Source organism: Hermetia illucens, chromosome 5 (genome assembly GCF_905115235.1).
Source record: "Hermetia illucens chromosome 5, iHerIll2.2.curated.20191125, whole genome shotgun sequence".
Lineage (NCBI taxonomy): Eukaryota > Metazoa > Arthropoda > Insecta > Diptera > Stratiomyidae > Hermetia > Hermetia illucens.
This window is the reverse complement of record NC_051853.1, coordinates 112,105,844-112,133,027: the sequence shown is the minus strand read 5'-3', so window position 1 is coordinate 112,133,027 and position 27,184 is coordinate 112,105,844. Positions and strand designations below refer to the sequence as shown.

Below are 27,184 nucleotides of genomic sequence, written 5' to 3'. Positions count from 1 at the left end.
TTTCAAAACTCAATAAAAACTATTGTGTGCATCGGAAAATATTTATTTATTTTTTATAATGTAGGTACATGCCTAAAGTTTTTATTTACATTGTTTTGAAGATCAAATCTGTTAGGTGACGTCCCCCATTCTCCATACATTGCGTAAACCGATTTCTGGCGTTTGTCATGACTCTTGTTAGCATAGCAGGTGTTATGTTGGCAATTTCTTCTTGGATGTTGATCTTCAAATCTTGTAGGGTTCTTGGACGGTTCACATAAACACGGGATTTCAAAAAACCCCATAGAGAAAAATCACAAGGGGACAGATCGGGAGAGCGTGCCGGCCATTCCAAATCGCCTCTAATTGAGATAAGGCGCTCTAGAAAGTGTTCCCTCAAAACAGCGATCGATGCTCTTGAAGTGTGTGCTGTTGCACCGACTTGTTGGAACTAAGTGTCCCCCAAATCCAATTCTCTAGGGTTGGTGTCACCCCAGTAGCGCATGTTTTGTTTTATTAACCGACCCACACAAATGAAAATGGGCTTCATCGCTAAAAAAACAATAGCACCCTTGGGAACGACATCAAGAAGAAGCTCACACGCGTTCATCCGAGAATTGAAGTCACGTTCTGAAAGTTCCTGCACTATCGCCATCTTATAGGGGTGAAAATGAAGATCATCACGAAGAATTCTTCTCACAGAACGATCGGATAGTCCAAGGGCAGATGCGTGTTTCCGCGCAGAACGCCGTGGCGATCGCAACATTGAAATGGACGCTGTGTTGCAATAACCGAACATCCGCTTGAAAAGTAAACCTCAACGGAAAAGGCACGCTCCTCACTATTCTAACGCATGATGGCGAATAAACCGTGTCGGGACAAAACTTTATAGTATCCCCTCTTGAACGAGACCACTAGCGCTCCACTATGACATCAACTAACTGAGTGGCGCGCATTTTAAAAAAGGAAGTTATGTTGCCGCACCCTGTGGTACTGTCCTATTGAACTCTTCCTCATTGTGGACCGAAATATACGTCTTTATCTAAAACCAGCTACTAAATAATTAAGGCGCGCCTTGCGGTGGCCGTAAGCATTAGTCCGAATCCGGATTTCGCTTAATTTCGGCAGGCTCTCCCGCGTACTAAAGCGCAAATGAGAGAAGTGTCCCCAAGACTCCCAATTTTATCGCTGGAACAGTCGGCCAAGTTAGCCGACAAGTCCGAACTTACCCGATACATGGATAACGTTTCGTTAGGAATTAAATTTCGAAATTTGCAGGTCGATACCCGAACATTTTTTTTCTTTTATTTTGAACAACCCCTTTAAGTCCACTTCAAGATTCAAACTTACATTAGCGATATCAACGTTAGGCATTTTAACCGAGTTGAGATTGGAAGTATTGAAAGCGCGAATGACCAAAATGGCTTGGTACCAGGTTTTCATCATGAAATGTCTAAAAGTTGTTCCTGGCAAGTTAGTGACATCATTTTTTCTCCAAATTATACTGGAGTCGGTTTACAATTCGTAAACTGATGGTCCGCTGTAGCTGCCGGGTTCAATTGGCAAACGATTTCAGAAAGGTTAGGGATGTTATTGAGATCCGAAAACATACCAGTCTGAATAACATAGCATAACATAATCTTCGAAACTGCAATATGCTTTTTAGCACATGTAACAGTTCATAATTCGAATGTTTCCCATTAAAACGAAAGAGCCACCGACTTTAAAGTGTCTACAATTGCTGGAAAGATCCATAATTAAAGTACTTGGATATTACATCACCCACGTTTAATAAAAGTAATGGATATTTAATTGAAATATTAATTCAGGCCAAAGGGTTTATGGCTGGCTAGAGCAACAAAAAATCGGCATAATGTTATTTTAATTAAAACATTAATTCCGCGATTAAAATCTATGGAAATCATAAAATGGTTTTACCGGTAAACAGTAATAATGACGGCGCCCGTAAAAATTCTCTTTATTATAGATTTGGGTACAAAATAATATAAGATAAATGAATTTAGAATTCGGTATTAATTTTATATTTATACCAACATTCCGCAGTGGGAATGTCGACACCATACAAGGCGGACAAATTTAAACTTCCGTCCAATCTCCATAAACGTTTGTGTTCACCATTCCGCAAAGTTTATTGAATTAATTTAATTAGTAATATATACTCGTAAACGCTTTTGCTTCCATCGTTCGTTCACAAGTGAAAAAATAATTGGCAAAATATAGCAAATAATATGAAACGCGTTACCTTATTAATTTGGATACCTTTGCTTACCTTATACCAATTCGCTTTTTCAGCGAGGCCGGTAAAACATGGATTTTCACAATAAAATGGAAAATTACTATGCACCCAAGTGTATTCAAAGAGCACAAAGCTGGTTCAATAGTATTTTTGCATTTTGAATGCGTATGCATGCTCACATTCAACCACACAATGAAGTATCGAATTTTCATTGATAAAACTAATTCCCAGTGGTATGTTTTCTTCTCTATATTCTGGCAGAAAGAGTATAGCATGAAAATGTATAAGGTGTGGTGTGACTTCAGTCCAAAGTTTTTCAACGGGTCTTATTGCGGCGTAAAACCCCATCGTGACCAAAGAGGCCGCTTCACCCTCAAAGCCTTCATTCACAGAGAACTGAAAACGCTAAATGTAAGTAACAACTGCAAGAATGTGGAACCACTAGGATAAGATCACAATCTTGATGTGGATATTTTTACGGGCTTGCCTTCCTGTTCAAATCTCGCGCATTATGGATTCGACCTGAAACATTCAGAAAAAGATTTCAGCGATAAGATGATAATGCGCGTGTTCTATATGGAATTTAGGCTTCAAAATACATCCCATTCCCATGCCTACACAAAAGTTAATAATGACATGTTACCATATTTTAGAAATGTACTGGAAAAACCCCCTTATGTTCATCCTAGAAGTACAGAATTGCGCATCCGTAAAAGTGATAATATCGGGAATTCTGGGAAGTTTGAATGAAATCCAACTATTATCAACAAAGTTATGGAAAGTAAAATTTGCCGTTCCATGTGAATTTATTGCACATACAATGTCCTTTTTACGGTTTTGTTTGAAACAAAACCTTGTTAGAATCGATTCGATGCCTGTCTGTCCGTCTGTCCGTCTATCTGTCACAGCCGATTTATTCGGAAACGGCTTCACCGATTGTCTCGAAAATTGGTGAGAACATGTGGTCTGTTGTTCTCTTTACATACAGTGGCCCCATTTTGTATTAAGTTTAAGGAGGGGCTCCCCATACATGTCAATGGAGGGTGCAACATTTTTTTTTTAGCAGAAATTGGCCATGTGGAAGGTCAAATGAAAGGGCTCAATTAGTACTTTTCCAAACTGGTTCCATATTTCATATCGGGTGAAGCGTAGGAGAGTGGTGGCTCAAAATATGACTCCCAAAAGATGTAACAGGTCTCGCTCTCAGAACCTATCCAACCGAAAAAATTTTAAAAAACACAGCGATGTATCTAACTGAAATCTAGGCCTCAAAATATATCCCGTTTCGATATCTGCAGAAATAAAATTAGTAATAGTATATTAGCATATTTTAGAAAATTAGCCGCCTTAAGTTCATGCTAGAACTATGGCACTTGCACAAGGGATAACATAAGGCATAACTTTGGGAAATCCAACTATTATTAAGAAAGTTATAGAAGGTGAAACTTTTACATTTTATATGAATTTCGTGCATTCTAAAACGTGCATGACGTCATCATAACGTATCAATTCGTCAATTTTACTACAAGGTAATGATCGCTAAGATTCCCAAGCAGATTTTGAGTACGATAATTAAAGGCCTAATTTCAAACTTTCAGTCGTCACAAAGGTGATATTTAAACGCCGGAACGCGACAAAGAACACCGCGAAAGCTTAGCCAGTGACCTCCCCCATGCGACCAAGTTTGAACTACTTGTAGTGGTTCAATTAATAATCGGAGCTTTTCTCGACTATACTTTTGTCATTGCAGTCACACAAAGGTCTCCGGATTTGGCCAACCAACAAAACCGAAGCTCTGAATTTGGCTGATCATCGCACTCTCCGTATCTGTATTAGCGACAAGAACATCAAAGTTGTCGATCAATTTGTCCACTTTAGTTCCGTTGTTTCTACTGATAGTGGCACTGAAATGCATGTTACCAGAAGCATTCATATGGATATGTAACATCAAGTGTAGGTAGTTTCAGAATCGGCTAGTCTATACAGGATTCAACTAGACTTAGTCCAAATGGTATCAAATCGCCCTCTCTACAATATTATCAAGTTGTTACTGTTTTGTTCGGCTCGCTTCCCTACGTTATCTATATTCAAGGCAACCTTAATCAGAGTCGATCCCATGACGATATTATCAAAGACGCATTGCCTGTTTCTTTGGGGTAGCTCATCAAAACATCTATTTTATTTAAATTCAATTAGAAATCCTGCAGCACGACGCCACAATCCACATTTGGACAAGTTTCATTGGTTAATTTCCTCTTCACCTCCCTTGGCACTAACAGACATAGTGGTTATTCAGAAAGGTGGACCAGCATCTGACGGACAAGAAAATACCACAGTTTCAATATGGAAAAAGGAAATTAACCCAGCAAAATGTTCACATTACCATCAGATTCGGTTACTTACCATGAAGATTTTTGAAAGCATTCTTCACAACCGTATTCGCGAAATCGTTGAAATAACCGTTGATCAAGCCGGATTCGTCAAGAACTTTGGAACTACTGACGCAATACACGCTGTGCGGTTGCTCATGGAGAAACACCATGAGAAGCATCACCCTCTTTACATTACATTTCTGAATCTAGAGAAAGCGTTTGATTGTGTACCATACGAACTCATTTGGTATCCTCTACGACATCATTTAGCGTAGTGCGCTGGGTTCAACTGCTCTATCACGATCCGAAAAGTAAAGTTCGAGGTATGGCCGGTGTATCGAACCCACTTCATATGTCTGTTGGTGTTTACTAAAGCAGCGCCCTCTCACCACAACTCTTTGTTCTTATTATGGACACCATCACACGAAACAGAAAATGTTTTCCTAGCATCTAATGGCAAAAATGATCTGAAGCATTTAGTCCAAAATTGGAATGATCGCCTCATGCAACACGGTCTCAGATTGAATCTGAATAAAACTGAATTTTGCCCAGAACTGAGCGATTTAAATATCTCGAGTCGATGCTATCAGCCAACGGAGAACTGCGTTATGAAATTGCTTCACGCATTAACGCAACCTGGATAAAGTGGCGTTTCACAACTGGTGTTCTATGTGGTCAACGTTTCAACGAACGAACACTTACGTATCATTATACAAAGCTACACGTGTCCTTAAGCCGATACGTAGGTCCGCTCCGAAACCTGAAAAACGAAACAAAGGGAATATGGCATGAATATAGCGCGCATGTATCCGTAAAATTGCGGATGCGGGTACTTGGGTCGAGAGAGAAGATCCACGACGGATCCTCAATCGATGCTTCTCCTGCCACAGATGTTCATGAATTGCGACTTTTGGAATTCCGATTCTTCGAGTCTTCAGGCCATAAAAGCAGACGATGTCCCTTTGTTATATTAAGGGTTTCGAGGGTGAGTTGAGAACGAGGAAGAAAGAGTCCTCAAATGGAAAAAAAATGGTTCACCTTCATGTTATAATAATCAATTAACAATAATAAACAAATCGTTAAACCAGAAGCCGGGAACTTCAGGTATGAAAGGTTTTGTTTGCTTCTTCTGTGTATTTGGATCCGGAACTATCCCATTTGAACGTAGCCCGTTGCATTTAGCATGTTAGACTACTCACTTTAGTGTGATATTGATATTTAGTTACAGTAAATTTACAGGAGAGAGTCAACTTTGAGCTACTGTAACTTTGTTAGTAATAGTATGATTTTGATTGAACTTGAAGATAATATGCTTCACTTTATATTTTATACTACTACCAGCTTTTATAACTCTGGGATAAACTTAAGGGGGGTTTTACTCAATTCCCCACAAAATATGGTAGTATACTATTATTAACTTAATTTGAACGGATGTCGATATGGAGAGTATTTTGAGGCCTGGGCACTATACAGAGGCAGCTTCATGAATTTTCTCAAATTTTTCGGTTGGATAGTTTCTGAGAATGGATCCGTTAAAGAAATCATCACTTTTCACCCCTCCCTTTCCAACAAATCTCAAAACTAAGACCGACTTCGAAAATTACTAATCGAGACCTTTCATTTGATACCCCACATGACTACATTCGGTGAAAAAAAATTGTACACCCCCCTTTTAGATGTATGGAGGGTATTCCGGACCCTAAGCAACAAATAATAGTAGCTTTGCGATTTTTTTCATAATTTTCGGTTGGGTAGGCTCTAGTTCACCAATAGAAATTACCACTTTCCAGTACCACCCTCTCCTCTCTATTGCAATAAATATCAGAACTCAGATGTAATAATCGAGACCTTTCCTTTAATGCCCCACGTGATCATATTTGGTGAAAAAAAAATTCACACCTCCTTAAGTTCCATATAGAGCAATGTAACTCACTGGATTACGTGGGCGTTCACAGTTTCTAGTTTGGTGAAAAATCTAATTTCATGTCAACCGGAACAGTCATTTCTGAAAAAAATAGATGTGATCGATAGACAGATGGACAGGCAGACAAACAGACTGTAAACCGATTTTAATTAGCAAATTCGAATACCGACTTAGGTGAAAAACTTTCTATGCAAATTTTTCTATTTGTACATAGCTAAGAATACAAAATATACCTTTATTTATTGCCAAACTTCAAAATATACACTAGCGGCCAGAAAAAAAACACACAATAGGAATTATTTCCCGTTTGGGAACTGTTAGTCCCTTTTAAGGTTTTGTTGAAAACAAAACTTTATTAAAGTCGGTTTATTATCGGTCCGTCTTTTTTCGGTGTTGGAGGGTGGAAAGTTTCCAATCCTACCGCTGGCTGTTACACCGCATGCCAGACTATTACTTACTTAAACCGCCTCCTTCTCCTTTGCTTTCCCCGCGGGACGGTATAACTTCGCGGGGCGGAATCAGTTACGAACTGCGACTCAAGTGGCTATTTGCTACTTTCCTCCCAAACCCCTTTTCCTCAGCTAATTGTGGATCGCCTTCATTAATTTTTCTATCGACCTCCAAGCTGTTTCAGAGGCTAACGTTCATGATATTCTCAGTCTGTCTATCCGTTCGACAACGGATGGACAGATCTATCCGTTCGACAACGGATAGACAGGTCTATCCGTTCGACAACGGATAGTGGGACGAAACGGTCCCACCTATTGATACGAAATTCGGTAGAAATATTGGAAATGTGAACCCTCAAACGTGCAATTACATTGTCGCACATCGAACTTAAGGGGAGTCCCCATACTCCTGAAAGGGAGTTCCAAAATCTCTTTGCACCGAATTAATCAAGTGTCGAGATGGTTCAGTGGTTAGAGCGCTAGGCTAACGTGGCGGAAGCGGTTCCAATTCCACTGGCGGCCGAGAGGTTTGTATCGTGATTAGACGTCGGATACCAGTCGACTAAGTTGTGAATGAGTACCGGAGTCAAATCAGGGTAATAATCACCAGCAAGTGCAGCAGATCTCTAACACGCTTGAAGGCCCTGATCCAAGTGGATTGGCGCACCAACAATTATTTTGGGCATGTGGGGTATCAAATGAAGGCCCCTGAAGAGTCCCTCTGAAGCAACTTCTAGTTTTGACATTGATTGCAAATAGGAGGAGTTCCAGAGTCGAATACTTCAAGGACCTGCTCTCAGAAACTACTCAACCGAAAAATCTGTAAAAAATTGCGGCGATTCGTGCACATAGTATCTAGACTTCAAAATATTCTCTGTTACAATATCTGCATAAATAAAGTTAATAATAGTATATTAACAGTTGGGCTGAAAAATTCGTAGGCTAACATAGAAAATTTTTTTTTTCATTAAATATGATTTTTATTCAATAAAATTGTCTTCGAATGTGATACAACAATTATAGTGCTCATACCATTTTCATAGTACGATTTTCGGCGATTACCTTTTCATCGGCGATAAATTTCCTTCCTGCAAGCATTATCTTGGAGCCTAAGAACAGGAAAAACTAGCTCGGGGCTAAATCTGGAAAATACAGTGGATGTCGAAGCAATTTGAAGCCCAATTCATCCAATCTTGCCATCGTTTTCATTGATTTATAACATAGAGCATTGTCTTAATGAAACAGCACCTTCTTTTTCTTTAAATGGGACCCTTTTTTGCGATTTTTTCCTTCAAACCCTCCAGTAACGCTATGTAGTAGTCGCTGTTGATGGTTTTCCCCTTCTCAGGATGGGCGATGAATATATATGAATATACCATGCAGATCACAAAATATTATTATTATTTCCCGTACCAAAATATTGTGTCCGGATAGTTGAGTGGTTAGAGCACAAGGCTGTCGTACGGAAGGTCGCGGTTCAAATCTCGCTGGCGGCAGTGGGATTTGTATCGTGATTTGACATCGGATACCAGTCGACTCAGCTGTGAATGAGTACCTGAGTCAAATCAGGGTAATAATCTCGGGCGAGCGCAATGCTGACCACATTGCCTCCTACAGTGTACTGTAGTGTACCGTTACGGTCTTGAATGAAGTGCTCTAACACACTTCAAGGCCCTGATCCAATATGGATTGTTGTGCAACGATTATTATTTCCGAGTTATCACAATCTCGGCAGATGCCGGATTTTACCTAATACTAGCACTAAGTGCCAAGCATTTAGGCTCGGACGATCCTACCTACTTAAAAACTAAAGGGGCACTGGTGGTGGTGGCCGGTGGTAGGTCAGTGGGAGAATCCGTCGAGTACTCCCCGCAACATCGAGCACGTATGCAGAATGGTGTACTTCTGCATGGTTTGAACCAGACTGTGCGAAAGTCCCAGGACATCAAGGGAAGCCGTCAGGGATTTAGGTACAATACCTGTAGCTGACAATATTATGGGAACTACGACCACCCGCTCGAGACGCCAAATTTCTTTGATTTCACGAGCCAATGGCTCATAGTTCACCTTCTTCTCCACGTATTTCCGTTCAATGTTGCTATTATGGGGGATAGCAACATCAATAATATACGCGGAGCGACCCGTCTTGTCAACTAGCAGTACGTCAGGCTTGTTGTGTGCGGTATGGCGATCAGTCAGAACTTGCCGGTCCCAATACATGCTGTAAGCAGAACTATCAAGTACTGCTTGCGGCTCATATCGGTAAACCGGACATGTTCCCGTGATCAGCCCATGCTTATACGCAAGGTTTTGATGGATAACCTTACATACAGCATTACGCCTGGTGATGTATTGCACCGGTGCCATAACAGTACAGCCAGAAATGAGATGGTCCAACGTCTCTAACGCCGAACCACACATTCTGCACTGGTCGTTCTCCACCCGTTCTTTCATGATGAGCCTTTTATAAGCTCGGGTGGCGACCACGCCATCCTGAATGGCACACATGAACCCCTCCGTCTCAGCAAAGAGCTCCCCAGCACACAGCCACCTGTTCGACAGATGCAAATCGACAAATGGCTGCCAAAGACAATTCACGTGTTTACCGTGCATTGCCTTCGACTTCCGTTCCTCGATCCGCTCTTGGTCCGACTTCACCCCACTCAGAGGATTGAAAGATCGATCCTTCAAGTTAAGTGGAGTCAGTCCACAGTCTGCCTTACAGACAGCCGCATGCAAGGGGCTCGCCTGCTCTTTACTGTAAAAATAAGCGCGCAGCGAGTCGACTTGGCGATGATGTTGTGCCGCCACGTCAACCACGCCCCTACCTCCGATGTCACGAGGCAGGTTCATCCGCTCCACGGCAGACTTTGGGTGATGCATTCGGAATTTGGACATAGTTGTCCGTATCCGCCGCTGGACGTTTTCCAGATCGGTCTTCGTCCACGGCAATATTCCGAATGCATAAGCCAGTGAAGGGATAGCGAATACATTCAACGCGCTTATTTTATTCTTCCCCGAGAGATGCGATTTCAGCACCAGCTTTACACGTCGCAGGAATTCGGACAGCAGAGCTTCCTTCAGATCACCAACTCGAGCATGGGTTCCTTGCAGAATTCCTAGGTACTTGTAGAAGTCTGTCTCGGTCATAGCTTCGATGTGGAGGTCACCAATGCTATGTCCGGCATGCGGCTCGTGATGACCTTTGCGAATGGCTTGGATTCGACATTTGTCTAACTCCATCCGAATATCACGGCTAAACATGTCTATTATTCGCAACAGACTTCTAAGATGGTTGTCAGTACCAGCATACAGCTTGATGTCATCTAGGTACATCAAGTGTGTCAGTTCGCACTTAGCACGTAGGCCATATTTTAATGCAAAACCATGCCCTCTGGCATCATTCAGTAGCCATGAAAGGGGGTTCAGTGCCATACAAAACCAAAGAGGACTCAATGAATCCCCCTGGAAGATGCCCCTCCGAATACGGATGGGCTCTGAGGTATTAGCACCCTCAGATGTACGGACTGACAAGGTGGTATGCCACCCTTCCAGGACTGTCGCCAAAAACTTTATTAGTTTCGGATCAATGCGATACAGATGTAGGATGTCGATTAGCCAGGTATGCGGAACGGTATCAAAAGCCTTGGCATAATCGATATAGCAACTGAAGAGGTTTCTTTGGCTTCTAGTTGCTTGTCCTACAACTACCGAGTCGATAATGAGTTGCTCTTTGCAACCCCTTGACCCAACTCGGCAGCCCTTCTGCTCCTCGGACAGAATGTTGTTGGTCTCGAGGTGCGCATTGATCCTTCCACTAATAATGGACGTGATGAATTTGTAGAGGGTTGGTAAGCAAGTGATCGGTCTTGTGTCTGCGGGGTCCTGCACCGTGTCCTTCTTAGGGATAAGGTAGGTAATTCCCGCAGTGAGGAAAGATGGAAATTCCTCCGGCCGACTCATGATATCATTTATACTGCGTGCCAACCGACTGTGTACGCTGGTAAATTTCTTATACCAGAAATTCTGCACCCGATCCAGACCTGGGCCCCTCCAGTTCTTCGAGATGTTTATGGCTCGTCGAACTTCCTCTTCGGTAACATCCGCGAAATTCATGCCAGGTGTATTGGCATGGCGGGTGCCTTCGGCGGTGATCCACTCAGCATGCTCAGCATGCTGGGCAGGTAACCCCCAAAGTCTACCCCAATACTCTTTCGCTTCCGTCACCAAGAACTGTATTGTCTGGGCGCTCTGTTGGGATTCGTTGAGAGATCTGAAAAAGCTCCGCTGGTTCCTCGCGTATGTTGCATTCTGGACACGTCTGGAATAACTTTCGCCATACCGTCGTAACCGTCGTAACTGACTCTGGTGCAACAAGGGGCGGTAAGATGTTGTACCCGCCCCCACCGTTATTTCGTAGTAGGAGCGGATGATGAAGAGGTTCATTTCTTCAGTCCATTTCATCCGCTTCCTACGCGAACCTGCTGAAGTGGTCGCCACAGATTGTGGCGAAACAGCTGCAGCAGGCGGAGCTGTGCTCCTGGTCGTCGTGGCGCCTAGACGTCGAACCGCCCCACGACTAGCGGTTTCGACGCCGTGCTGTCCATTACGAGAGCCCGACCCAGTCACCAAGTCAGACGACTCCCGCCGGTTATCCGTACCGGACCTTAAATTTCTCCTTCTTCTCATTTTTTGGTGGTGCATTTTATCCCTAGCTGCCAGGTGTGTAGATAGCTTCCTTAGTGAGTAATCTGCAAGACTGCAAAGTTCCTGCACTTTTCTCACCTACCCCCTGAGACGCTGCGGTGGCGTACAGCCATTCAGACTGAAGCTATCCATCCCTCCTCCTTTCACAACCGGGCTTGGGACCGGCTTCGGCGGAGTTTATTATTATTATTATTATTATTATACCAAAATATTTATGCACGATATGTCCAACACTTTCCTTTGATACCTTTAGAGCCCCAGCTATCTCGATCGACTTCACTGTGGGATCATCCAAAATTATTTTTGATGTTTTCGTCGGTAATAACTTCTTTGGGGCGTTCACTGTGTGCGTCATCCTCGGTGCGCATTTCGCCTCCTTCAAGCTTAGCAAACCAGTTCTCAACGGTTGGTTTTCCTAGCGCAAAGTCCGAATAATGTTTATCAACCCCAGCCTTGGCAGTATTTTTTTCGCTAAGCAATACTTTATTAACACACGAAATTTCTTTTCTCTGCATTTTCATCAAACTAAGCAAAAGATTTTCCCTTAAAGTGCTCTATCCCACAAACCAATAGTCCGTCAGCTGTCACATGGTTTCCGAAGATTAGGGTTAACTAAAAATCATGTGGATTTAATACTAGCAAGGCCATCTATGTATTAACCAATATTAAGTTCATCCTGGATCCGTAAAATTGCATATTCGAGTAATATATAATAGGAAGCAGTATGTTGGAAAGTTTGGTAAAAATCTTGCTATTATAACACAGTTATAGTAGGTCCTCTTTTAAATCAAATTACTACTCCTTACAAGATTAAATGTCAATACCAAGTCGAATTCAATAGTGGGTATATTAACCTATACACTACGTGCTCGAAATAAATGGAACTCTGCAGTATTCTTATATAACAAAGCACCAACAAAACCTTTTACACTTGAAGCGCCGAGCTCCTGGTTGAAAAGGCTGTTTGAAAAAGATCCCGATGCGACAATCGATTAAGTAATCGCGGTTTTTTTAGGGAAGTTATTCTAGACCCTCCCGATCTGCTTTGCGCTGCCGATACTTTTACAGCAACCTTACAATTATCAAGTGAGAACAAGGCATCCTACGTGCAATACTCACATTTTCGTTGGGAAACGCGATTACGGCAGCTTTTTATTCGGCACTGAATTGTTTGATTTTAGTCGCTAGTGTATGTATATTGAAGACGTAAATATTGTGCTCATCGTAAATAAAAATTGCTAATTCCATGATACTGATGCATGAATGCACATATATGTACGCAAACTTCATATACATATGTCTGTTTCGAGTTATTGGTACTGTCACATAGATAACTTAAAAGAGCTTAAAAAGGAAAACTAGAATATCTCCATGGCACCGCCGTTCTTATAAGTTCACTTTATATAATATGACAATGACGTCATATACGCCTTGATTGCGGTCTCCGGTCTAGACTTAGTAAGGAGCTCGAGACATACCGGTTTTGTGCCAAGGTCCGCGATCTCGATATCTTTATTAGCTGTCTGGCGTTCTGAAACTGTATAAAACAAAACCTTGTTCTTTCGTCTTTTTCTTCCGAAAATCTTCCCAAGACGCTGGTACGGATGTTCCAATATGTCGGATTGGACCCCTAACCCCGATCCTCTTCCTCACGGAACCACCGGAAAGTATTACGTCGTGGAAAGGACACGGCTCTAACTTCTTCCTTTGGCCATCGATTGCATTCACAACGCGCCTTCCTTACCTCCTCTACGTCTTTCAACCTTCACTGAGTTTGGCCCACCATGCAATTAACTCCTGCCATGCAAGCATTTTCCCAATTAGAATTCCCGATGCTACTGTTCCTAATGTCTTCTCTAGACTTTTTCTTTCCTCTTCGTGGGGAACTCCGTGAGATCATGGTTTATCTCACCATGTGTTCTCTGCACCCACGCCTCGATACTGGGGATCATTCTTTGGGTCCATTAACCGTTTCCACCCGTCCCTACTGTTTTTGCCTGCTTAACGATTCCACCTTTCGGCATTTTTCACACGCCGACCGGAGGAAGAATCAGGTCCATCATAAAAGCATTACTCCAACTACCGCGAAAGTCTATTCATCTGAAATGGTTCTAAAACCTCAGTACACTCTTAAGGCCATCCCTCTATAAACCGTGCTGACCTATTAATTATTGTATGTGGTATCCAATGCAGGCGCCCAAACAGTATAGAACAGTATAGAGCTCACCTTTCTACCTATAAGCAGCCTACGGGTGCATACCAACATTTGACATCATCCTTGCTAGGACCATGCTAACATTGGACGCCTTGGTGCAAACATTTTGTAGGTACGGCTTGAAATCCCGCCTCGCATCTATCATCAATCCAAGATATTTGATTGCTGGGTTTGAACGATTTGTTTCCCCATTCTGATACGAGCAGTGGTTTCTTTACACCACACCGCCTCTGTTTTCTTCTTCGCGAGTCCAAGACCTGCATCTTTCAACCACTTCTTTATGGCAAAGATTGCTTCGAATGAATACAATTCCACATCCTCCAGATGTATGGAACAACAATCACCGCTATGTCATCGGCATAATCTACTATTGTGATGTTGAAGATATCATTAACCATGATGTTCCACAATAATGGTCCCAAAACAGAGCCCTGTGGATCAACGGCTGAGACAGGGTACCTTTTTCGTCCATTGTTTGTGTCATACCAGAGCTTTCTACCCGTTAAATAGGTGTCGACTAGCGCAGTTTAGTAAGTCGGCAAACCAATCGCCGCCAAAGACCTCCTTATAAGGTTCCAACTGGCTGAATTGAACGCATTTTCCATGTCAGGAGTAATCACTGCATAATACTTATTAGTGCTATCCTCTCGGAACACCGGATTTTCAGCTAAGGCAGTAACTAGTTTGATGGCGTCGACGGTTTATCTTATCTCCACAACCGGGAGCAATCTGTTATAGATTATTCGCTCTAGTATTTTCCCCATGATGTCCAGGAGACTTATATGTCTTTAGGAAGATGGGTCACCAGGAGGCGTACCAGGGTTACACAACGACACTAACTTTTGGCGTTTCCATATCAAAGGAAAAACTACATGTGAAAAACAAGCTTCAAACGACTCTACCAATATGCCTGATGTCAATTTTACAGGCAACATAAGAGCGTTGTTCGGTATACCGTCGTGGCCTGGCTCTTTGTTGCCAGTCTGATAAGCCTCCCAGACTCTCTACAACCAAACCAAACAATTATAAACTATTCGCTCCAGAATTTTCCCCATAGTGTCTAATATGCTTATATGTCTGTAGAAAGGTGGTTAACTAAGCGGCTTACCAGTTTTAGATAACTACTAGCTTTCGGAGTTTCCATACCAAAGGAAAGATTCCATCTAACAAATATGTTTCAAAGAACTCGACAAATAGGTCTGGTCGCAGCTTTACAGCCAGCTTAAAGGCTTTATTTGATGTACCGAGCGTCGTAGCCTGGAGCTTTGTTGTCTCTCAGCCTACCGCAGATCTCCAGTACTTTTTTTGTCGTTACTGGTACTACCACAGGCACGTCTAAAAGTATCTGCAAACCAACCTGATGATTTCATCATTCTTGGACAAGCAGGTCTCCAACCCCTTGAGTTGCTCTTCAGGTTAAAGACGTTCCAGGACATATCGCGAGTTAGTGAAGTACTGACGAAAGTCATATTCACAACCAAACCCCCCGTCCTGTATGTACAAACCTGACCATTGTTAGCCAATATGATATCTAACTGCACGAAAGCCTCCAAGAGACAACGCCTCTTGCATTCGTCAGTGAAGTTCCCATTCTGTGGCCCATGCATTTACGGCGGAGCGAACAATATGCGTATCGCATGTACGCAATTGCGAATCGCTTTGTTCATCACATCGAAAAACAATTTTTGACAAAGAAAATTGTTTTTCGGTGTCAGTTGGAATTCGAGGCTAGATTAGCCAGTTAGTTTACATAGTAATTTAAATTAAGTTAAAAAAAAACTTATATAAAATTTATTAATGTTTAAAAGGCAAAATTTTGTTTATCCCATACATTAAAGTCGCCGACAATTACTTTTGATCTCTTTCCTTTTGCGTCCAAGACCAATCTGCCCAACACGTTTTTGAATTCAGACAACTTCAACCTTGGAGGAGCATTGGATTATACACATATATTCCGTCTACCTCATATGAACCAATTTGTGGGTTGCCTCATACAATCCTATATGGCTTGGTCCCCGCATGCCCATAAAGGCGTCCCACCTGTAGGATCGGCTACCCACAGGTTTGCTGTTAGGTTTGCAATGAGTTTCGCTTAGTATATCCACTTGGGACAGGGATTGAGGTTGATTGAAGTCAACCTCATTTTCCCACTGCATTTAGCGCCTTTTGGACTCGTGATACTTGCGCTTGCTACATTCCCTAAGACCACAGACTACCCATCCTATACGGACCTTCCCTACATCAAGCAGCTTGCGTACTGCTTCTGTTAGTAGCCGGATAGTCGCCGTCTATGTATCTCCATACGCATTTCTAAGGCTTACAATGGATGTCTCCAGCAAGTAATACAGCTTGAACTGCTACGCTAAGGCAGTGCAGATTTCGGCCTTGGAGCCGACCTCACCTAGATCCTTAGACTGTATAGCGATCTCATGCTTCTAAGCACGCACGGGAGCACCTTGCCCAAGTGAATTTTTAACTTGGCTGCGAAAACCTTCGGCTTTGCACCTTTCAGACCTTTTCAATTCGAGCATGAGATCTCCCTTTTGGTTCCCCCTCTTTTTAGTCCTACCTTACTCTAACCGTCATGTACCCTTTGATCAGATATCGGCTCCCTTGGCGTACTAATATTCTAGGCAGTGTTTTCCCGCCTACCGAGGTTTTTTGGCCCCTCCCTTAAATCCGCTGGTCCGCCCTTTTGTTTTTGGGAACCTCTTGATCTCCCGCATGCTCGTGTTCCTTTCCCGAACCCTCTTTTTGCTTTGCCCATCCACAAGTATACGGTTGACTGAGTTACAAAAGAGTAATTTTGGCGCTCTTCTTCAATTTTTTCGCACCTTCCCGCGATGTGTTATATTTTATTTTGATAGCTCTTACCTTGTGCATGTTGTGTTCATCTTTGATAAATTCCAACAACTAAACAATTTTTGCTCCAAGCAAAATGAAGGATAACTCTTCCAGTTGGGACTTGTGTCAGCCTCTATTCTTCTTTCCACACATTTTAAGACATTAAGAGAGTTCCTTTGGCCTAGGTCTTTTCCGCCTTGGATATTGGAGGAGATCTCCAAATCGTTAAACTTCCGGAATCGGATCTCACAGTATGGTGACCTAATTGGGACAATCGGGATCCAAGCTGATCGTTTCCGAGACACCCTCCGGGCGATTGACCGACAGACAAACAAAAACCGGATATAGCAGAATGAATTTCAGAACCCCTGCGATAAGAAGTCTATATTTTTCCCTCCCCGTATTACCACTATCTTTGCTAGAGATGTACTTGATTTTGTTGCCTTTCCTCGTAAATAGCCTAACTGTCCTTCAAGCTGAACTTAGCAAAGATCATAACCAACCTCTTGATCAACAACCTGAATGTTAACAGTCAGTTCAAGTTTAATAATTTAATGTTATGAACGATTTCGCCTCCATATTGTTACACGTCCCCGCAGAGTTTTCCAAGTACAACCACCAAAGAGTCCTTAATCCGAATCCTGTTTGCGAAACTAAAGGTACATCTATTACGGCGAAATCATAGCTAGATCTACGATCATTTCTATCGTAGCGAAATTCATTCTGAAGCTCTGATGAGATAGAGAATGACTGTTCGGGCCAGGTCTCAATTTTCACATTATCCTTAAAAAGGGATATGCGATGGTTAAAAATATAGACTTAAAAACTGAGCTGATACTCAGAAACTACCCAACAGAAAAATCCAAAAATGACGCTGAATTTAGAGTACCTCAAATTGGCTTGCTAAGTTTGGACGCTTTTCTTTTTCCATTTAAAACCAACTGCCTGATGAAGATAGCACGAGAACCATCGCGAGTATAACGGCCTCTGTCACTTTTAATTAAATAATGAAAATAATTAAATATATTTAAATATTACTGACAAAAATGTACGAGATAAAATTTAAACTCGAAGACTGTTGCATACTCAAAAGTATCTATTTGTCACATAAAGGAATCGCATTACCCTTTACGCCCTAAAGCCTATTGCAAACTGATTTATGGGGAGAGAAGTTTAAAATAGTGTAATTCAAAGTTATTATGATAGATTCCTTTTACTCGTATATATTAACAATACTATCAAGGGAAGTTTCTCTGCGTCCTAGAAGAACTTTTGTATCCCTTTACTGGTTATAGTATACTTACACAGCACATACAGTATGACCGACAGGATTTCTAATACATACTCGTATGTTCTCTACTTCCAAGTATTTCAACTTGGGGTCTTCTATTAAGTATGTTCCGAGGTGTCTCTACCTACTTTGCATAAGTGCCGAAAACTGTCCCAAAGCATGTACATGACAATCTCCCTAGATATCCCTGACAACTTAGCCTGCAATGAACGGTGCTTGGCTGCCAATCAGGATAGTAATGTTTCGCACCTATAGACCCTTTCGAGGCTGAAGGAGGCACATCTACCTATGGAGAGGATTCGATCCCTGAAGGACCACCTGGAATGCCCTTGGGCATGTCATCATTATCCCACTGATACCCCCACAAACCAATCTTGGAAGTCTGTGTAACACCCTGACTGTCATCCTGAGTTCATTTAGATGCTAACAATGCAATCAACCCTAAACTACACGTTATTTCGTCTTGTTGTCACGTCACCGCAGTTCGCTTGCGTATAGTAACCGCAAAATTTTCAAACCTTATTCAGTCTTACTTAAATACAATATAAATATTAATACAACAGTCTTCTTTTTCCTCAGCCTTTGTCCCGTTCACAAGCGGGGTCGGCTCATCATGATCCCTTTCGCCATTTGGCTCTATCTAGGTGCAATCTCGAGGCTTTTAAATCCCCATCCAGCGTATCAAGCCACTGTTGCTTAGGCCTGCCTTTTGGTCGTTTACCAACTTTTCGATGTTCAGACCATACCATCGAAGACGCATCTCTCGCAATTTTTCCACGATCGGTGCAATCCCATAGCGATCGCGGATATCCTCATTTCGGATGTGATCCAAACGTGTCACGCCACTAGTCCAACGTAACATCTTCGTCTCCATTACCGCAAGACGCCGTTCATTGTCTTTTATAGTTGGCGAACACTCAGAACCATAGAGAGCGACAGGACGGACGACATTACGGTAAATTTGATTGAGACGTTCGTTGATACGTCGATCACAAAGAACACCAGTTGTGGAACGCCACTTCACCCAGGTTGGGTTAATGCGTGAAGCAATTTCATAAAGCAATTCTCCATTGGCCCGAGGTATTTAAATCGCTCAGATATGCGGCTAACAGTGGTTGTGCCTGTTTCATGCAGATCGGTCGTCAAAAATTCAGTTTTGTTTAAATTCAATCTGAGACCGTGTTGCATCATCATTTTTGCTACCAGATGCTAGGAAAACATCATCTACATAAAGCAGTGTGTAGGGCGCTGAACGTTGGATATCCCGGGTGACGGTGTCCATAACAAGAACAAAGAGGAGTGGTGAGAGGGCGCTTCTTTGATGAACACCAACAGAGGCACGAAACGGTTTTGATACACCCGCCATACTTCGAACTTTACTTTTCGGATCTTGGTAGAGCAATTGAACCCAGCGCACGAGTTCTTCTGATACTGAGTGTGGTCGTAAAGCATACCAGATGAGTTCGTGTAGTACGCTTTCTCTAGATCCAGAAAGGCAATGTAAAGAGGGCGATGCTTCTCACGGTGTTTCTCCGTGAGTAACCGCGCAGCGTGTTTTGCGTCAGTAGTTCCGCAGTTCTTGATAAATTCAGTTTGATTCACGGTTATTTCGCGATCTCGCGAATACGGTTGTCAAGAATGCATCCAAAACTCTTCATGGTATGGGAAAGTGACCGGATCGGACGATAATCTGAACATTCTACTGGACTACCTTTCTTTTTCCATATTGGAACAGTGGTACTTTCTTGCCAGTCAAATGGTGTTCTACCTTCCTGAATAACCCGATTAAAGCATCCACTAAGCCACAGTGTTTGGTCCCAGCTCTTTCCTTTCCAGAGCTCAGATGCGATTTCATCAGGTCCCGTGGCTTTCCCCAATTTCATTCGTTTTATTGCCTCCTCGACTTCAGTTGCGCCGACAGGTGGAACTGGTGCAAATGTCGGCAATGATTGTGGAAGTGGAGGATGAGCAAATTCTTCAGTTGAAATCTGCTCGAAGTATTCTCGCCATCTATCCGTTGCGGTTCGACGGTTGGTAAGCAAAGTAGCGTTCTTGTCATTAACACAACAGAAGTGTTCGATATCCTGTGTGCGTTCATTACGGCTTTTAGCAAGCCAATGCAGATCCCTCTCGCCATCCCGAGTGTCCAGTTTATCGTAAAAATGTTTGTAACGGTTCGCCCGGGTAACAGCGACCGCTTTCTTTGCTTCACGGTTGGCATTCTTAAATTAATAAAATGAGACAATCATTTGATGAATCATGTGTTCATAAGTACAAGGTCATGGATGTCCGCAAAATCGATTATACGCTGGCCACCCTCATTGCGCGCTCCTAACCCCTTTACCCCATGGCACCTGTTACCGTCTGCCTTTTCACCCAGTAATTCCTGGAAAGAAAGTGGGGCTATTGTCGAAAAAAATTGGGAAAAAGATGTATGTCTCCTGTTCACTATTTTGTGGCATAGTAGACAATCCACACGCCTCAAAATTGGAACACGAACATTGGCACCGTGAAAAAATGGGTCCTACTGAATTTCATCTACGCCATGAACTCCAATTATCAATATGCAGAATAAGAAGAAATCGAATCAAATCATAACTCCAGTTTTAATCCTATGTTACCAATAACAGAGTTATATTTTGAGGTTTTAATCTACTAAACTCCAAAGATTGTGACTATTAGTTCACCAAAAAAGTCGTGACCACATTGTCATCCATAATATTCGTAAAATTCGAAATTCATCTCCTATTTTATATTTGTTAGTGCAAATACTCTTTAAATGCGCTTCCAGCATCAATTTTACCATTCAAATTCGCACAGGTATCCGTTCAGCTACACCAGAAAACCAACATTTATCGCCCATTTCTACTGGGTTATCAGGTAGATGTTTGCAAAATGATGAACGGCAAGGGATTCAATTTATTGCATCGATTATCCTATCTGGTTATGTCGAAAATATCCAACTGCAATCACACATGTCCCTTCAAGGTAAATAGAACTGAAATAATAATTAGCAAACCATCTAGTTTGCTTGCGCTAGACACACGATTTGTTGCCTTGGAAACTAAATTGTTTGCCTATTTGCAGGGTTGGTTTGAAGTGAAGGATGCTATTGTCGAGACGAAATGGATACCGTCCGTGCTACCTGATGGATTGTATCGATTCGACACGCAAGGAGTCAACGAGGAAGGATACGTGGGCGCAATGAAGTTTTACGTAATTGTCACAAATCCAGATTTCTGAGAATTCGGGAATACCCACCTGTTGTTACATAATTTCTTTTTTTGGCCGATACATAAATATATTTTAATTAAAAGAGCACTACCACCGAAATAGTACAACTTTGTTGTTACCACCGAGTGAATCTTTGGTCCATAGAAGAATGAGCGGTTAAAGCAAAACGGCTAGGTCAGTAAATAATTCCAAATGGAAAATTTGATAAAAAGCTGTTGCTTCCATTGAAAAAAGGTAAGTACGTAGTTAGCCTCTGATCATAGTTAACATTATTCATTGACAAAAAGCAGACATTTAGTTACACATACGACAGGAGAGGAGCAGGATTAAAACCATAAGTTTTGAATTAAATCAAATCTGAATAAATCAGGAACCCTAATAAATATGGAATATACCAACACCAAAATGCTTATTTAGGAAAATATATTGATGTAGCAAATTATATAGCCAAATGACGCAAAACACAACTTTCTATTAATCTTTACGGTCGAATGTCACACGCCAATGGTTAATCGCTAAAATTTTCTAAAAATCTGCAATCCTTCCATTGTTACTATAGCAGCAATTAACACCATCACTTTTCTAAGAAACCCGCCCACCATAACCTATTGAGCCGGATTTTATCCAGAACCTGACGGTCATGGTATCGCTCATAGATTTCGTCATGGTGTAGGCTACGGAATTGTCTATCCTCATGTAGGGGGCCAAAAATTCTTCGGAGGATTCTTCTCTCTAACGCGGCCAAGAGTTCGCAATTTTTCTTGCTAAGAAACCAAGTTTCCGAGGAATACATGAGGACTGGCAAGATACTAGTGTTGTACGATTTTTCGCAGATCCCCTCCCACACGGGCACAGGCCCCCACGATCGCTACCCCCGTGGGAAGCGTATAGCGGGAGTCTTCGATGAGGAAGAATCACTGACGCCGATTCACCCGAGCGATGTTTTGGGCAATGATCAGTCTGGAGCTGCCTTTACTGCCCTCGGTAAAAAGATCATGGAGCTTTGTGAGTTTATAAAGGAGCGCAGGAACATTCACCAAAATATAAGGGCCATGATAAAAGGCATCCGTTTGACGTACGGCAAGGCCCAGCATGAACGAGTAGGGAAGTCGCCGATTGGAAAAGTGAACCAGGCAACTCAAGTAACGCCGGTTCAAAACACAAAAGGGGAGAAACCGGGGAAGAGGCTGCGCGAGAAGCTGAATGACTCAACAGGCCAGCAAAACCTCGAAAAGAAAAAAGGACTCAACTCCCAAAAAGGCGGAGTTCATGAAAAGTACGTCTGAAGCTACCAGGGCAAATACTGCAGTGGCTACCTCGAGAAAAGGGATCGAACCTTCAAAGGCGGATGCGGAAGCTTGGAGGAAGGTAGAACCGCAGAAAAAAAGTTATCAGAGGAAGATTAGACCGGAGGTGATTTTCATTTCAAAACGGGACGAAGGGTCATACGCCGACATTCTCAGGAAAGTGAAGGCAGACCCCGAACTCACCAATTTGGGAGACAACGTCAGCCGCATTAGACGGTCCCAGAAGGGAGATCTTATGTTGGAACTTAAGAAATCCAAGGATGTAACCGCGGACAAATTCTTGAGCCAAATCGGGAAGACTTTAGGACAGGAAGCCGACATAAGAGCTAGCAGGCCGGAGATCACTATAATCTGCAAAGATATAGATGAAATCACGACGAAGGAGGAGGTTCGCGAAGCGTTGGAGAAACAGTTCGATGTTGCCGGACTACAAGAGTCAGCGGCGAAAACGCTAAGGATAGCCTATGGGGAAACACAAACCGCCATCATCAGCCTACCAGTGGAGAACGCACTCAAACTGTTAGCAGCAGGGAGAGTGAGAATAGGCTGGGTAATGTGTCGCCTTAGGGAACAGGTGGCGTTAAAACGGCGCTTTAGATGCCTTGGCTTTGGTCACATTGCGTCATGCACTAACCCAAATGATAGGTCAAAGCAATGCAAGAGATGCGGAGTGGAAGGACATATCAGCAAGGACTGCGGAGCTGACCCAAATTGTCTACTGTGCAAAGGAAAGGAGGGTGTGGACCATCGGCACATTGCAGGCAGCAGCAGGTGCCCGGAATACAGGAGAGCCCTTAGCACAAATCGCAGATGAGGTTAATACAAATCAACCTCAACCGCTGCGAGGCGGCGCACGATCTACTCGCGCAAACCATCCACGAGAAAAACGTCGATGTGGCCATACTAAGTGAACCATACCGAAACCGCGGTGGTAGCGTTTGGGTCAAAGACCAAACGGGCCAAGCAGCGCTCTGGACTTGTGGAGAACAAGCCTTCCAGGAAATAATGGAGCACCCGGAGGAGGGCTTCATCAGAGCGAAGGTGAAGGGCATCCACATCTACAGCTGCTATGCTCCACCCAGCGCTACACTCGTCGAGTATGAGCGGATGCTTGCTGCTCTTGTTTTGGATGCAAGAGGACGTTGGCCGATCATAATAGGAGGCGATTTCAATGCGTGGGCTCTTGAATGGGGCAGCCGGATAACTAATGTCAGGGGACGTGTTCTCCTCGACGCATTCGCGGAGCTGGACGTGGTACTGGCGAATGTTGGGTCTTCGTACACTTTCCGGGGAAGGGGCCTGGGGTCTATAGTGGACCTGACATACGTGAGTGCCACTTTAGCCAGTAGAATCGCTTGGCATGTCAGTGAGGACTATACTCACAGCGACCACCAGGCAATCTGCATAGAGATCAAAGGCGGATCGAACTCGAAAAAGAGTTTTCACAAAATGCCGGGTGGTATGCTTGACTGGACAATGAAAGCGTTCGAGGGGGACACGTTTTCCGCGGTGCTCAAATCCGACATATGCCTGAATGGTACGGCTGGAGAGAAAGCCACCCAGATCACTCGATGGGTGACGGAAGCATGCGATGCTACTATGCCCAGAAGGCGATTGCTCCCCAGTAGGCAACCCAACTACTGGTGGAACAATGAAATCGCAAGTTTGCAAGCCGCATGTTTTCGGGCAAGGAGGCTTTGCCAGAGGCTCAGGGGAAAACCCGGTAGCGACGGTCGAGAGGAGGCACACAAGCAATTGCGTGGCCGCCTAAAGGAAGCCAGGAGGAGGAGCAAAAAGAACTGCTTCAAACAGCTGTGCGACCATGCCGACATAAACCCTTGGGGCGAGGCTTACAGAGTGGTGATGAAAACGCTGCAGAAATCACCCCAGGTGACCTGTCCGCGCCTCCTAAAACAGATTGTTACCACTCTGTTCCCTCACCACGAAAATAGGGGAAGGCAAGTTTTTGTCCAGCCAAATGACGGCATAATACCGCCTGTAACTGTGGAGGAGCTGCGGGAAATATGTGGTAGGTTCGGTGATAACAAGGCCCCAGGTTTGGATGGGATCCCCAACCGAGCTTTGAAATTGGCAGTGAAGACTAGGCCCAACCTTTTCGCCAACACCTTCGAGGCGTGCCTAAAAGAAGGAATATTCCCTGCCCAGTGGAAAAAGCATAAGTCGGTGTTGCTTCCGAAGCCTGGCAAACAACCTGGAAACCCAGCGTCGTATCGTCCTATCTGCCTGTTGGATACAATGGGGAAGATGATGGAGAGAGTCATCTACAACAGACTCCTGCCCATCGTCGAAGCCAGCAATGGTTTGTCGGAACGCCAGTTTGGTTTCCGACGCGCCCACTTTACGGTGGACGCAATTGGCATGGTGGTAAACCTGGCAAAAGGTGCACTGATTTCTGGCGGCTGCCGTGCCGTGGTGGCGTTGGATGTCAAAAACGCATTCAACTCGGCCAACTGGAATAGAATTAAAGGGGCGTTGGCTGACATAGGTGTCCCCGGATACTTAGCGAATTTAGTGGAAAACTACCTCTCAGAGAGGACTCTCTGGTACGGGACGGATGAGGGCCCCAAAGAGTACATTGTCACAGCCGGGGTACCACAGGGATCGGTACTTGGTCCCCTGTTGTGGAATGTCATGTATAATGGGGTGCTTGCTCTTCCCGTCCCAGAGGGGACTACGATTGTCGGCTTTGCTGATGACCTAGCTGTGGTTGTTGCAGCAAAACACCCAGAAGATGTGGAGGTTTACGCAACGGAAACAGTGAGAGCGGTAAAGTCCTGGCTAGAAAAGGCCGGGCTGACCTTGGCGGACGCGAAAACGGAAGCGGTCTTGATAACGAAACGCAGGAAAAATAATACTGTAAAAGTGGAGGTCGGTGGACATACGGTCGTATCAAAGCCGGCTATCAAATACCTGGGGGTAATAATTGATACCAAATTGAGTTTTAAGGAGCACCTAGAGTATGCATGCCAAAAGGCAGCCAGTGCCACCACGGCACTTGCAAAAATGTTGCCAAATATTGGTGGGCCGAAACATTGCCGGAGGTTGGTGCTAGCCGGAGTGGTGCGCTCCATCCTGCTCTACTCGTCGCCTGTGTGGGCAGAGGCGCTTGCAAACTCTCAGAGACGGAAGCAGATGAACTCGGTTTACCGGCGGATGGCTTTGAGGGTTTGCAGTGCTTTTAGAACCACATTAGATGAGGCAGTATTGGTGGTGGCAGGCATGATCCCGGTTGACATTCTGGCCAAAGAAATGAGTGTCCTGTACAATGCAAGACATATGGAGGGGCAGCGTAGGCAGCGTAGAAATGCGGCAAGGTCAGAGTCGCATGATCTCTGGCAACGCAGATGGGACGAGTCTGCGAAAGGTCGGTGGACGCACAGGCTCATACCCAACATTAGGGTGTGGCTTGAGCGGAAACATGGGGATACCAACTGCCACATTACCCAGTTCCTCACGGGACACGGTGGTTGCTACAGGCAGTATCTGCACCGCTTTGGGTTGGATGATTTTCCGAACTGTTCCAGATGCGATGTCATACCGGAGGATCCAGAGCATGTGATGTTTCACTGCCCACGATTTGCGATGGAGAGAAGGAGCTTAAACCAGGTGCTGGGCAGGAGCGGGACCCCGGAGAGCTTGGTTACTGAGATGCTGGAGTCCGAGGAGAAGTGGCTTGCGGTTAGCTCCGCAATCATCCAAATGCAGGAGGAGTTGCTGAAAGAACAAAGAAGGAGGAAAGCTGCAAATAGGAGAAGGATGAGTGCCTAAGAGCAAACCTACCCCACGCAGTAATACCTCAATGGTGGTCCGGCGGGCTGGAGAGACCGGGGGTGGCTTTTAGTGGGTGAATTCCACACGCGCCCACTGTTGTTCCGCCGTTCGGGCGGCGGAGCTGCGGCAGACGTGTCTTTCTAAGATTTTCCACCTCCGTATACGCACAAAAAAAAAAAAGTGTTGTACAGTAAGAGCTTTGACCCTATGGTGAGACGTTTCGAGCGGAACAGTCTTTGTAAGCTGAAATAGGCTCTGTTGGCTGACAACAACCGTGCGCGGATTTCATTCTTTCTTGTTCGTGCTTCTGTTTGACCAGTGCGGTTTGATGTTGTTGGTTGATTCGTCTTCATTGATGTGCAGCCAAGATCTCGCGCCGCCTGCTCGATAAGGATGAAGGCAGTTTGTAAGTCTCGGGCGGTTCTTCCCACGATGTCGATATCGTCAGAATGGGTCAGTAGTTGGGTGGACTTGAAGAGGATCGTACCTCTTGCATTTACATCAGCATCACGGATCACTTTCTCGAGGGCCAGTTTAAAGAGGACGCATGATAGGGCATCCCCTTTTCGTAGACCGTTGTTGATGTCTAATGGTGTTGAGAGTGATCCTGCTTTTATCTAGCCTCGCACATTGGTTAGGGTCAGCCTAGTCAGTCTTATTAATTTCCTCGGGATACCGAATTCTCTCATGGCCGTGTACAGTTTTACCCTGGCTATGCTATCATAGGCGGCTTTAAAGTCGATGGACAGATGGTGCAACTGTTGTTCATATTCCAACAGTTTTTCCATCGCTTGCCGCAGAGAGAAAATCTGA

General features: G+C 43.9%; 1 protein-coding gene across 1 annotated transcript; it reads left to right on the top strand.

The window, feature by feature from the left end:
* Nucleotides 1–2,058: 2,058 nt before the first annotated feature.
* On the top strand, nucleotides 2,059–21,318 carry LOC119658380. The gene is made up of 4 exons (XM_038065746.1): nucleotides 2,059–2,300; nucleotides 2,498–2,647; nucleotides 20,859–21,026; nucleotides 21,126–21,318. The coding sequence occupies exons 1-4, from the start codon at nucleotides 2,229–2,231 to the stop codon at nucleotides 21,279–21,281; spliced, it is 546 nt and encodes a 181-aa protein (XP_037921674.1). The 5' UTR covers nucleotides 2,059–2,228; the 3' UTR covers nucleotides 21,282–21,318.
* Nucleotides 21,319–27,184: the final 5,866 nt, after the last annotated feature.